The 13,631-nt window shown below is 40.1% G+C and overlaps 1 protein-coding gene across 1 annotated transcript in view; it reads left to right on the top strand.

The window, feature by feature from the left end:
• The window catches only part of LOC1275257 (Krueppel-like factor luna), a 136,820-nt gene that overhangs the window by 32,846 nt on the left and 90,343 nt on the right, over positions 1-13,631 (top strand). Inside the window, exon 3 of the mRNA XM_314495.4 lies at positions 9,191-9,226. Within this exon, the coding sequence (XP_314495.4) occupies positions 9,191-9,226 (36 nt within the window). The remainder of the gene's footprint in view (positions 1-9,190; positions 9,227-13,631) is intronic.

Raw genomic sequence — 13,631 nt, 5'->3', positions numbered from 1 at the left:
TGGAGCTACACATAAGAAGGTTGAATTCACAGTTCACTTTCATGTCACTCCGAAAGCTAACGGCAGTCAATAAAGCAAACCAAAATTGGAACTAAACGAACGACCCATATGCTTAACACTGTTAGTTACACGGTGGCCTCCCAACGGATTCCGAAAAGAAGCACCCATAGCTGACCATTACCGATGCTTCATATGCTACGGGCAAACGTTATGGTACGGACTAAAATGACTCTAAAAAAATGGCTGTTTAGAAGCAAAAAGCAACCAACGCTACAACACCCACCAGGAATGTCTTCAAGCCTGAGTCCCGGGAGGGATTATCGGTGTAGGAATTGAAGCTTCCTCTTTTCTTTTTATTGTTTTCATTACCATGAACATGTATTCCCTTTTCTTCCAGCTCAGATGGTCGCAATCAGTAGTTATTTTATTATTGTCACTGGACGACGGCTACGTCGACCAGACAGACGAAGACGATAACTGACAGCCCTGCATGTACTACCGTATCCCGTTAGCTCTCTTTTGCCTAATGAACTAAAGGAAAAACCTAAATTGCTGCTGTAGCCCCCGCAGCCAGAACAGCGACAGCGCCTGGGTTCGTTGTTTATGTCGATCTACCGTGTGGCCAGATCCGTATGCACCGCTTTTGCATTTCAAATCGATAAAATTCTCTCACCGGAGTGTGCTTGCTCGTTATGCACGGTGTGATCGGTAGTAACGATCAGTACCGACATCTGTAGGACAAAATTTGAATTAACCAATATTCAAATTGCACCGTTTGCGGTTTGCCTTTCGCTCCGATTTATTTGGTGCCCTTCAATCTTTCTTGGCGCTCAACGTGACCCTGGTTCAGTGTAGTGTGTGTGCTATCTCAACCAGCTTTTCTGCAGGAGCTTGCAACGCCTTCACCGCGCACCAAGAAGAAATCCGTACAGAGCTTAAGTCTTCAAAATGGTTAACCCGTTAGCCGCGCATTTAATTCGCCCGTTCCCCGGATAGTATTGCTTAGCCGGCAAAGAGAGGGTGAACAGGGAAAGGCGGTACCAAGAGGCTGGAAGGCTTTTAGAGTCAATTTGTTGTTGACTTATTTCCATATGCTTTGGGGTTTTGTAGCTGACGACGACGCGAGTACCCTCCGGGCTTGATAAATGTGGTGCTAACATGAACACCTTTCCCGATATGGACACTTTTTGACCGTCGCGGTCCCGCTGGTGGTCCGGTTTCGGTGCCGCATGGATTTGCAAACCTGTGCGTTGAAGAGAAATGAACTCCAAGGGCTAGGCTGGAGGGCAAGAGAGGTAATCCAAATAAGGTTCACTGCGGGAGCCAAGTGTTATTGATACGCTGATGATTGTATTAATAACGATTAACAAGAGCAAAGAAGGAATGTCGGTTTGAATGCCTACCTAAACACTAAATAATATCTAGTTGTTTATGAGTTTGATGATGATGAAGATGAGGAATGCTCACTGGATTAGAGAGGTTTGAAGTCTTGTAAAGAATCGATTATACTATCATAACTTCGATCATTTTATACATTTTATGAAAAAAGTACAAGGTTAAGAAAAAAAGTTATTTGTAGGTATGCTTGTTATTGGGAATTATTTTATTAAACACAACAAAGTGATAAAACCAAAGCAAACTAATCAAATTCATGTCAAATCTATCATTAATACATCATCTATAATTAATGCATAGAAGAACAAAATCCACTACAATTTTTAAACCCGTTCTCCTACTTGTCAATTGTATTAGTAGTTGTAAAACGACCTAACAACTAATTTTTATGAACTGCCTACTTGAAGTAGTAAAAAAGGTATACCCTAAGATATCTGCCACATACATCAATTTTTGCACCGTGTGCCTTATGCTTGGTGTGATGATTAATATTCTTCCCGTCTGCTGCATCGAACACAAGCACCACGCGATCCTAGACCACCTGCTAGCTGCTTCTGAATGTGCTTCTGTACACGTCCTCTCAACAAACGGCTGCTGCTACTCCAACGACAACATTCTTCGGGTCAGGAGTACTTGGTGGGATGGTATTGACTGCATGCAGGTTGAACAATAATACTTTTCTCTGTAACCTGTTCGAAGAAGTAGTTGCACAGACCGTTAGCATGCGAAAGAAGAAGTCTTGCTCAAAGTGGGGATGCTTTTCAACCGTGCAAATTAGTTTGCAAATGATCGGTACTTAAAAATCAATAAACTAACTATATAACTTGCCATTGGCAACATTTACCTCGTTGTTATTTTTTCTTATCATATCATATTGCTCAAAATGATATTTGATCAATGTACTGTGATTAATTTTCTTTGAAAATACTATAGTCGTTCGATATTGAGTGTAGGCCAAAATTACACATTAAATTTTACGCAGAAAAGTGATAGCCGTTCAAGTTTATGAGGCCTTCCTGCGCCATGAATCGCATTTAACATTGCCCATGCTTTTCAATAAAATTTTATGCATTCAATATTATTCAAATCAGTTGCAATCAAACGGCAAATGTAGAAAGAAAATTTGCATGCAATATTTGCATCATTTATCCTCCGGAATAGAAACGTGTACCGTTGATCCTTCTCTTCAATCAATAGATCCCTTCATGGTGGAAAGCCGCCCAAGAAAGTTGGCCATAGAAATAAAATCCCAACTATCGCCCATAAAACATATTACCCGGTATAATTTATGTCCCTATGGATGAAATATATGTACGTTTTCCCTTACGCAGCGCAATTGACGAATCTCGCCGCTGTCCGCTCTGCTGTGCCCCTGGAGGTTTGAATCCAGTTTTCCCAGTTACTACCATTCTTGTCGATTCACGCATTTAAAAAGGAGAAACAAATCACTGACATTATAGACGATGTGATGAGCTAGCTCTGCAATCGTTCATACCTACCGAAACGTATGCAAAACTGCACTTCCTCGCTTGTAGTAGCGTTGATGTCGAATGTATTTAAAAAATAAAACTACCCTGATATAAACGTCTTTGCTGATACGTTCAGCTGAAACACAAATTGTAAAGAAAAAAATGTATATAATGCACATCCTGCTAACGCTTAAATATATGGCGGGATTAATTGCGTTCGCTAGTAATCGACCGATCTTTGGGATAAGACACACCGTACGCGTGCTTAATACTCGGCAGCACGCATCTTACTGCATCATACAAGCACAGACAGGCGTCGTCACAAGGGAGAGGCCCGAGAATCTTAAAATGGACAGCGATACCAAATCGGTTTTTCACCGTTTTCCAATTGCGAAAAATGCCGTGAATATCATTACACCATTTGCACGCCGATATCGAAGCAAGATCATGACTGGATTTGGGGCTCCGGGACTAATATGTTTGCGATTTGCAAATTGCTTCAACCATGCTGAAGGGAATTCAGTACAAAGAAAAAGTGGTTACCATTCGCGTATGGTAATATGGACAGGTGGACCGCTGGGTGGAATGTTTACTGCTCGCTCCCGCTAGGGGAAGAGGGTTTACTGCATGGAAACTGAAGAAGCAAACGGGTCTTCACAGACGGTGAATGATAAAAAAGTAACCTACCGTTCATCTTTATGGCAACTGCCCGGCAGTGCAATCGTAATGCGCAGGTTATGTTAAAGCAATTAACTAATGTCTTTTGGAATGATCGACGTGTTCGTTAGTGATCTTGCATGGGAGACAGACTGAGCGATGGGCGGGTGTTCAAACAATGTTGAAAAACTAATGTATGCCATTTTCTAGCGATTACACTAGCGAGTAGAGTAGGGAGATGATGTTTTCTACCTGTCGTTTTGGATTGATTTTTATGTTTATATTTCTACTAGGCATTCATACTTCTGCATGGTTAGCGCAGAAAAAAGTTAGTCAAAAGAACACTTGTATATTAAGGTTGTAAAATAATATAAAAATCTTAAATAAATAAGCAATTTTAATTTCTATTTGCTCAGTAATATTTTTGTGAGGTTAACATTCACTGACGACACATAAAAACTGCTCACCAGTAATTATATTACTAGTATTACGTTCCATTATAGCTGTTGCCATTTCTAACACGCACGAAACAATCAATCATAGACCGTGGTGTCACGACATTTTCTTTTTTAATGCTACCGTGGGCCATGACGACACTCCACTGCGGGTGACGATCATTCGACATGACATTTTTACGCCCATCGACACCCAAAAAGCGCGTGACCTTTCACTTCCGGACAGGGTTCTGCACACTACACGATGGCCACCGGATGTAATCACCAAGCGACACACTTCATGCGCTTCAGGATTACACACCATACACTGGGATAAAGATCTTCCTGTCCAACGGTTGCACACTCCCGTGTTACTTAATTTGTTTTTAATCATTACCAACGAACGGTGGCTGACTTTATCATTACGTCGTTAAGCCATGTCAGAAGGGCTATTTTTGGTGAAACATCGATTTGTATATGTTTGCCACCGTATTTTGAAAACTTTCTCACACTTTTTTTTGTAGATTTAAATATCTTTCCAATACCTACTATCCATTTTTCTCACGTTTGATGAAACGAAAGACATGTACACTGGAGCTTACTTCCCACAGGGTTTACAGGGTTTCCCACGATATATTGGTTGGTTCCCATCAATTTTTGGTGGATTCCCATATTTTTTTGGTGCGTTCCCACGATTTTTTGGTCGTTTCCCAGAATTTTTTGGTCTAATTGTATTGATATCCAATCGGAAAATACCAATAAATTATAGGATCGAACCAAAAATCTATGGGATACAACCAAAAAATCGTGGGAACGCACCAAAAAATCATGGGAACTGACCAATAAATCGTGGGAAACCCTGTAAAATCATTAGCTTTGGTGTTACAATCAGTGTTAATGTTGAGTTCACTTTTGATGATTGGAAAATGAATTAGAAAGAATGCAGTAGAAAGTTAGTGAAAAAATGGGATACAAGCTCCTTTTACGAGACAGACATTAGACACTGCCGATACTTACCGAGCCTTTTTTTACAACTTTTTTTGAGAAAACAAAAAAAAACATTTAAATGTTTAAGATTAAAAGCGGATTACAAATTTGCTCATTTTTGTGTTTTTGTATTGGAAAAATGTCGATCAATCGAAAAACAATTCCAATATAAACAAAATTCCAAATTGTATAAATCGCGTATCTAATAAATCAGGTTAATGTCACAAATGTAACATTATACATTACACTAATTGCAAACACTAAATTCTACCATGAAAATGGATCATTCAACAAAAATAAATTGTAGAACCATAAAACTAACCATATGTTACAAAAATGCTCTGAGCAAAACCTACTATATTTCTTTCCTCCTGCAGAGACCAGCAACGGTTGTTAGAGGACAAAGCGCTGTAAATTAATCAAGATTTGTATTTTGTTTCGTTTTTTTTTTAAATTATAATTGAGTTTAATCAAATGATCATAATTTCATTTGTCTTAAATTTTAATTCATGGTCAATTGCATAGGGTACTGATATTTGTATTATGCTCATATAATGTTTTTATTTTCTACTCAATATTATACTAAGTTTCATGTAAAATAGCGGCATATGGTCATCAGTAATGTAAAGGAGTCGTACCATAAACAAGTTACAATACAATGACATATATGCACGTATATATCCAAACATTTCCAAATCTCTAACTGCAGTCGCCAAATCTTTTTTGACCCAAAACATTCCCAAACATACGAGTTACTTCCAGTGTTTCAGCACGCCCATTCCCGGCCAGTGCTGCTCCTTTCGCTTCGCGAGCGCGCTTTAATTAGGTAATTAAGGCTGCAAACATATTGTTAAGCGCTTGATTAATGTGCTTTTAATGCGCGAAACATGATAAATGTTTTGCGGGCTGCGCTACCCAGTAGGAAAAGGGATACTCCCGCCAGTTTAAGCCACTGATAGTGTAGTTCGGGTATGCCTGTTTGCCAATTTCTTCGCAACCTCTTGGTTATTTTTTATCGCTTTTATGCGGCACTGCATGAACGCTTGCTTACGCAGGAAGGATAGCGGAGTTGAGATTATGTTGGAGTTTTTATTATTATTCGCTGTTGTTTTGTTAAATCCACTTCACATGGAATGGTTAGCTGTCGGCAGGGGCACAGCAAACTGCGGTTGACCATCGCATTGTCGGGAGCAAGCGAATTAAAGCTCATGCTTGTTCGTACGGGCTCACATGGAGTTAGTAGATTAATTTGCAAAAAGGGTGCACAAATAATCATACCGACATGTGGAAGCGAAACTTAAACGACACGATAAACACAGAAACGGTCTCTCCACACCGGGGGATTTAAGTTGCCGCCAACCTATCCGCAGTACCGGGGACACGGGAGGTTTAGTAAAAGAGTCGTTTCGACTTGATTTGGGCGCATGTTGATTTTGAATCATGACTTTTTTACCGTCGTTGTTCTGCAGCTACAGTAATCTGTAGCGGATCCAATGTCAGCTGCATAAAGTGCATCTGAGCAAGCTTCAATAAATCAACTCTAAAAGTTAACATAACGCCGCTAGCAATGCTAATAGTATGTGCCAAAAAAAGAGAACGATATGTTATGATGAAACAAAAGCCGTTTTCATCAAGCGAATCAGAGCTCGCCGTTGTACGATTACCGGTGGTCACGCATTTGTGTGCTTGAAATTTTACGAGGTGAGTGGAAATTTAAATCCTTCCAGAATCGGTACCCATTTGTAGAAAGATACCGATGCTGATAAGAGACCATGACCTATACGGAAGAATTTCGGAAAATTCTTCACGTCATTCGTAACGGAAGGTTAAGCGAACGGAACACAATATTGTATCTTTACTTAGATGGTGGATATGGAACGGCTGCATAACGCCTCACCAGGTAAAAAGCCTGGTTGAGGTGAACATTTTGTGGTAAAAATAAATAAAAATAAAAGCTGAGACATTTTCAACCAAACGCTAACACAGTTCCCAATGGCCTAGTGAACAACCTAATGGACATAAGCGGGACATAATGAAAAACGTCACTTTTAATGACAAATCGTTACGGAATCAAACACGACACAAATCGTGAGCGGAACATAAAATTCTGACCCTCTCTCTTTCTCTCTGTGTCTCTTACTCTCCATCTCTTTCTTTCCTATTCTCTCTCTCTCTCTTTCTATCCATACATCTCTCCATTCCTCCTTCGAACCGTGCGGCAGCATTGTGTTTCGAGCGATTCAGAACAATGTCACTCCATTCATTCTCCATGCCTGGGTTCTAAAGTATGGTTACGATCTTGGGAACGGTTCCGGAGAATGGCCAATCTACCTTTTTACAATTTGTCCTTGCTCCATTTCTTGATACGAACGAAGTATAGATTTGTTAGGGGCCTATTGCACCCGGCCATCATCGATTAGAGTCCACCAGCAAGGGTTCGTGTGTTGCTCCGTGCGCAACTCTTTCCAAGTTTTGTTTTTTTCCTTACTCATTGCATCGCATAACGCTCTCAATGCTAGGGCACAGTTGCGCAACACAAAAGAAGGAACGGGAAGAGGGTTACCGGGATCAATCATTCGGTCTCGAGTATGTGTCTTTATGATTCCTTGTGTATCGGAGGGATAAAGACAGGCGAGTCATGTCACCGTGATAAGGCCAGCAAAAGGAATAAAACTAAATTAGCTAACACGAAACAACAGGAAAAAGAAATCGTTCAAAAACAGTGTATTTCTTCCTAGTTTAGTGAACATAACAAAAAAAAACATTACAGTCGGCAGGTTAATTCGCTTCATGCATCAAATTAAGCTCCTGGACGTGTGAAACATTCTGGGCGAGATAAGTCATGGTAAACTATAGTAAACCATTGCCAGGGCGGTCAGACCGATAGGGTCAAATGATTGTTGGGTGCAAATTATACGATATGCTTTTTCGACTTCTTGTCAGTGTGTATTTCACTCTTCTTTTCCTCCCATTTTGCATTGTTCTATTCGGCCTGTCAAAGCGCACGATTCCGAATGTCAAACAGAAAAAAAGATAAAAATACATTCATAATAGAGACATTAGACGGGCGAACACGATTTATCATCCTTCGCCAAAATCGCTCTCGACCCTGGAAAAAGGAGGCGAACCCCGGGCGAAACTTCCCACATCCGTGAGATTCTGTTTTGAAGCTTCAAGTTCAAGCTCGAGCACCGCTGGACATGATTTCAGTTCGAAAACAACACACAATGGGTTGAGAGCCACCCAAAATGGTCGATTTTTGGTCTGTGGCCAGAGTTGACTGGGTAAAGTAATTGACAGGTTTAACGGATTCGCCAACTAATCATTACATGCAGTCAAAGCTCAACTGTGCCAAATACATGTCAGCCCGCTCAAGGTCGTGGGAAGCTGACTTGCGGACACTGGTGCGAACCATGATAATCGCCTCATGACTGTAGCATTATCTACGTAAATTACTATCATTAGGTAACGGAAGAGTTTTCAATGCGATTTGGTCTAGGATTTTGGTTGTTTCTTGTCAAAAGTCAATGTTATATTTTAATCCTATTTTTAAGCATTGTTAAACAAGCCACTTACTCATCATTTAAATTACCGATCACAGTTGTCACTCCAAACTGACCCAACTTATCATATTTCATTTCGATCGATTATTTAGTTCCATCGGAATGATTCGTTTGATGGAAAATTAATTGAATCTTTCATTTTGAATATTTATGCCACCAAATTTGCATTTTGACGACCATGAAAAGATGCTGGTTGCACAATTTATTAACTCTCAGTGGGCTTAATAGTGTCCCGCTCATTCTGCAATGGCTTTGCTAGTTTTCTTACATTTTCTGCCAATTATAATCGTTGATCCCATTTGATCGCGAAACAAATGGGGCAAAACCACCGCCGCGCGCAAGGGAGAGAAAAAAAAACATTCGCACGCACGCTGCAGAAGCGGATGAATAAATTTAATCATTCAACCTCGCAAACTAGACTCTAGCCGAAAGCGTGTGTGAGCACACGTAATCAATACAGATGGCCCGATGTTAATCGGTTTCGTTGTGATCGATTGGAACGAACGTGTTGGTTGAAAATTTTATTTCCCGCTACATAAAGTACAAGGCTTTTCCGGTCGCGCTTGCGCTAGAACCAATTAAAATAAATTATAATGAAATCTATATCTCAATCGCGACCATTTGGTTTTCGGTTTGTTGAGACATTGTTTGATAATTTGTATGTTTTCTTTCTCTTCTCTTTCAGAATGGACTTGGCAATGACCCTCTGTCTGCAAAAGAGGTAAGTCTGGCTGCTGAAAAGCCTACCCATACAGCACACCAAGATATTGTTTGCTTACTAGCCAGCAGTGATCGATCATAAAATTTGGACCACAGACTTCTTTGTTAGGTCGCGTTGTACAAATTCGGTAGCTCGGTTCCTTGCCGATCATGTACCTTGATTCGTTGTGTAAGCATCGTGTACCTTCCGAAACGGCAGCAGCTGCTAATCATAATTCGTCACCATTTTGTCTCGCCAAACAAAACAGCTCAATTATACGCGTTATTCGCAGGACGAAAGAACGGCGGCCCACTCCTCTTTCTTTCATGCCAAACTTTTAACGATCTAATTCGCGCGATAAGAAAAATGAATCGTTGTACAAAATGGGCCGAAAAATTTGCCGTCTCACGGTTTTTGGGCTGTCCGGCTAAAGAAGTCGGCATCTGGATGACGGCATTTAATAATCGTAAGCCATGTGTCGAGCCTCGTTGCTTCCGTAGACGATCGCTGCTGAGAGGCACGATCGAGGTCATGGTTGCAAGGTGCCGCTGGCGCTTTACAAATCACAGCCGGTGCGTGGTTGTTCTTGAGGGTGGTTTTACGTTGCCGATAAGTACCGGAATGGTGGTTGCGATCGCCTTCGGAAATTACTCCAGCCATGGCACTGAAGTTGCCCCGCGTTCTACCGCCTGCGGGGACGGCCGGGTGGCGTGTCGTACGCGATCGTGACCTCTGTTGCTGAGGATGGTTCGGGCGAGCTGAGTGAGTGGTAACCGGAAATTTATGCTTACAGCAGAGGAAACGATTACTTTTTAGCTTATGTTAGGTGATAAAATATCAATTTTATAAATCAATTTTCTATTCAGATCATTATTGGATGTTTTATACAAATCACGTAAATAAACAATGATTCTTGCTCCCAAAACAATGTTCCCTAAAACACCTTTGCATGTATAACATAGTCAAACATATCTGTTTACATGACACCTACGTCGGTAAATAATTACGCTACCAAGGTTAAGGCTAGGACGTTTACCACAAATGTACATCAGTTTTCCAGTTTTGAGTTAGTATTTTACAGCCCCGAAATAAAGTGTTTCAATACAATGGAAAATGATAAATAGATACAAATGTACAATTTCGAGATCCCTCTTGCATGTTTTAAAAGTATTGCTACGAAGTTTCGGTGGCTTGAGAAACCCTGTAAGGAAATTATATTAGGAATGGCATGTACCAAATCTTGTTACATCTTTCTGTGCTTGTACAATTCTGCATCAGCATGTCAGTGCGAAACCAATAATTACCCTAATAACAAATAATATCCTAATATTTATTATTTGTTACTCGAACTTGAAGAGCGATTTATTGTGTGGGAAATCAAGTAAAACTCAAAAAGTAGTTGGCCAGGGAGGTGACAGAAGAGTCATGTTAAATTAATATTAAATTGAATACTAAATGATTGGTTTGTCTACAGATTGAAATGAGTAGATTCTGATAAAATTTGGTGAAAACATCATCAGCATCAAATATAGGGAAAAGTCGTTCAGAATATCATCACATCCCAATAACAAGTACTTACGATTGTATGTACAGATGAATTTCATATATCGTTTGTGTCATGTTTAACACAGAAACCATGCCAAGCTCTAAATAGATTTCTATCTTGGACTGTAAATATAAAAAGTGTTAAAGGTTCACATGGCACGTGCCTCATTTCTAACCAGACATGCTTTACATTTGAAACCGTTTACATCCACAACCTCTCGCTCTTCGACCTCTCTCGTTCGACCCAACCTCTTGCTTGACTCACGCGATTGTCCTCCAAAAAGTACGTCTTTCGCCAACGATGATCCTATTTTGAAAATCACTCCCTTCCAGTTCGGACACAGGCCGCTTCCTTTCCCAAATACCGAGGCACATTCACCGATCACAACCCCGTGGGCGATGCGATGCTCGCAAATTGGCGATCCGTTACAATGATCTGCCAAAATTCGCTCGAAACCTGCATGGTCGTCGCATCTCTCGTTTCTTGTCTGTCACTGAAGGTCGTCTAGTTTACCCTCGAGCCATTAACGAAGCAGTCACAGCTGATCGGGATGATCATACTCAACGGGGCATCTAGAGCAGTCCAACGGTTGGAACAATCTTCCGTTATTGATGGTTTACTTTTATCGACGAAACACAACCGTCTTATGTATATCTTGTTTGAATATGATTTGTTGAATTTTTACCTCACTTCCTGTAAACCAGATTATATCGGGAAGGATCCCTTTCGCTTTTTTTGGGTTAAACACTTCCCATCGCGAATAAATCATGCTTCCAGCAATAAACATCGACCGATAATTGCCTGTTATCGTGGCATCAATGTCGAATAAAGCAATAAACTGTAAAATATCACAGTTCAATGTTGGGTGGTGCCCGTTTACTAACCGGTTCGGGAAGCCCTCAGGCTTTTTCGAGAAAGGGAGGATTTTGGAGGAAGGTGCAAAACGCTCACGGTGTATTTTATCGCAAATGGGACGATCGTTGGATGTGGTGTCAATGTGAAAACTTCAAACGTGCAATTTATCAATATATCTATGATCTATGATCTATGATCACAGCTGCTAGCTGAATAAGGTCTGATATGTGAAAGGGAGCTTAGTGAAATGTTTGGCATGAAACGTGAGCAAACATGTTATTTTTGTTTTTCGGTAACCAAATCGGAGTATACCCGAAAAATTCACATGAACTTTTCCCATAACATGAACACTCTAGGATTATTAAAGAGCAAAGCAAGTGTTTAATTCTCAAAATCCCGTTACAAATTTCCAAGCAACTATTCGATATGTATGAAGAAGCACGAATGCTTTTCAAAGGTGAAACGACTTGGTTAGAGAGACTCTTCAATATCAGCATTAAAGATGATTTACACCCACGGTTAATGTTAAAAGAAAAATATAAAAAAGTACAAACATTGTTAGGGAGACAGCAACAAACTCTAACTTTGTAACAATTTGTACTTTATAAACAAAGTCGGCACTGGATGAATAGGGTGAAATCAAGAAATAAAATATAACTTTACAAATTATTTTATTTCTTTTAGTGTAAAAACAAGAAAAAGTATGATAATAATTTTAGTATTTTAGATAAACTAATCTAGCAAACTAGTTTTATTATGAATGAAAAAAAGCGAATATTAGTTAACAAAAAATATAATTACAAGAAGTTCATAAACATTTCTATTGTGGCTTAAATTGTATAACACGTAACATTGTACATTTGTCTAAAACAAACAAACACCTATATCAACACTCTGTTAGGCAATTAACGTCAAAAGAAACTGTACCATGTTATCCACACTTTATAATTATGTATTTGTCTAATAATTGGTACAACATATGCACCTACACCACATGCTATTATCGATTTTCCGCAACAAAATGTGTATTCGCGGGAGATTTTAGACAGGCGACACGCTCCAATGATTCGTGAGCATTTCTGTGTGTTATTTGCATACGAAGCATTAAACGCAATCGAAACCACAAGATTCGTAACTTTCTTTGCCTTTCACTGGCAGCGTATTACCTTTCAACACAATACATAACACCCGCGCGCGCATTGCATTTGTTCGCAACTGTATAAGCTCCAGGGTAAATCGTTTGTCCCATTCACGCTGTGCTTATTCTCGACAAGATACCTTTTAATGGTCAACAGGGTGGATATGAACTGGGTGTATTGTCTCGCGCACACCGTGGCTGGCTGGTCTGGAACCAAGCGTCCATGTTTTATTGATTACGAATAAAATTATAAATAATTGTTCGACCGAAACGGAAACGAATGCCAACGTACATAGCCAGAAGAACCATATGAGCATGGTTTTGCTTTGCGGAATGTAGTTCGTAGCCGGAGCTGCTAGGGCTTCTAATTGTCGAGCGCACATAGCGCCCCGTCGTTGTTCACGTTAATATTAAAAGATATTTATACCTGTGATCGATTGACTGATCGAAGTGTTATTCTATAGATGCTAAAGCATCCAATGGAACATCCTGTTAGATGCGAAAATATTAGCAGCCTGCTCAATAATTTATCGCTGATATGAAACATCTTAACTGAATAGCATAAAGTAATATTGAAATATGCATTGTGCTGCATTCTGCTCGTTCACGAAACAATCAGCTTCAATCTTTTTATTACAATACTGCAAGTCCTCATAAAATCCATCGCTAATGAACATTCAAGATCTTATGTAAATATTCAATTTCACGGCGACAACCTGCCACAATTGTACCATTGTGCTAGGCTCGACACCTCACCTGTGTCTTGCTGCATCCAGACCGTGATTGGTCTCGCCACTGCCGATCACTGCACCTTCTGCAATGCGAAACAGATGCGAACAGGAGATCTTCCATTATCCTCGACTACTGCTGGCTGCTGGTTAATACTC

The sequence above is a fragment of the Anopheles gambiae genome, chromosome 3 (assembly GCF_943734735.2).
Source record: "Anopheles gambiae chromosome 3, idAnoGambNW_F1_1, whole genome shotgun sequence".
NCBI lineage: Eukaryota > Metazoa > Arthropoda > Insecta > Diptera > Culicidae > Anopheles > Anopheles gambiae.
The sequence above is the reverse complement of the archived record's forward strand: the minus strand, read 5'-3'. Positions and strand labels throughout refer to the sequence as shown.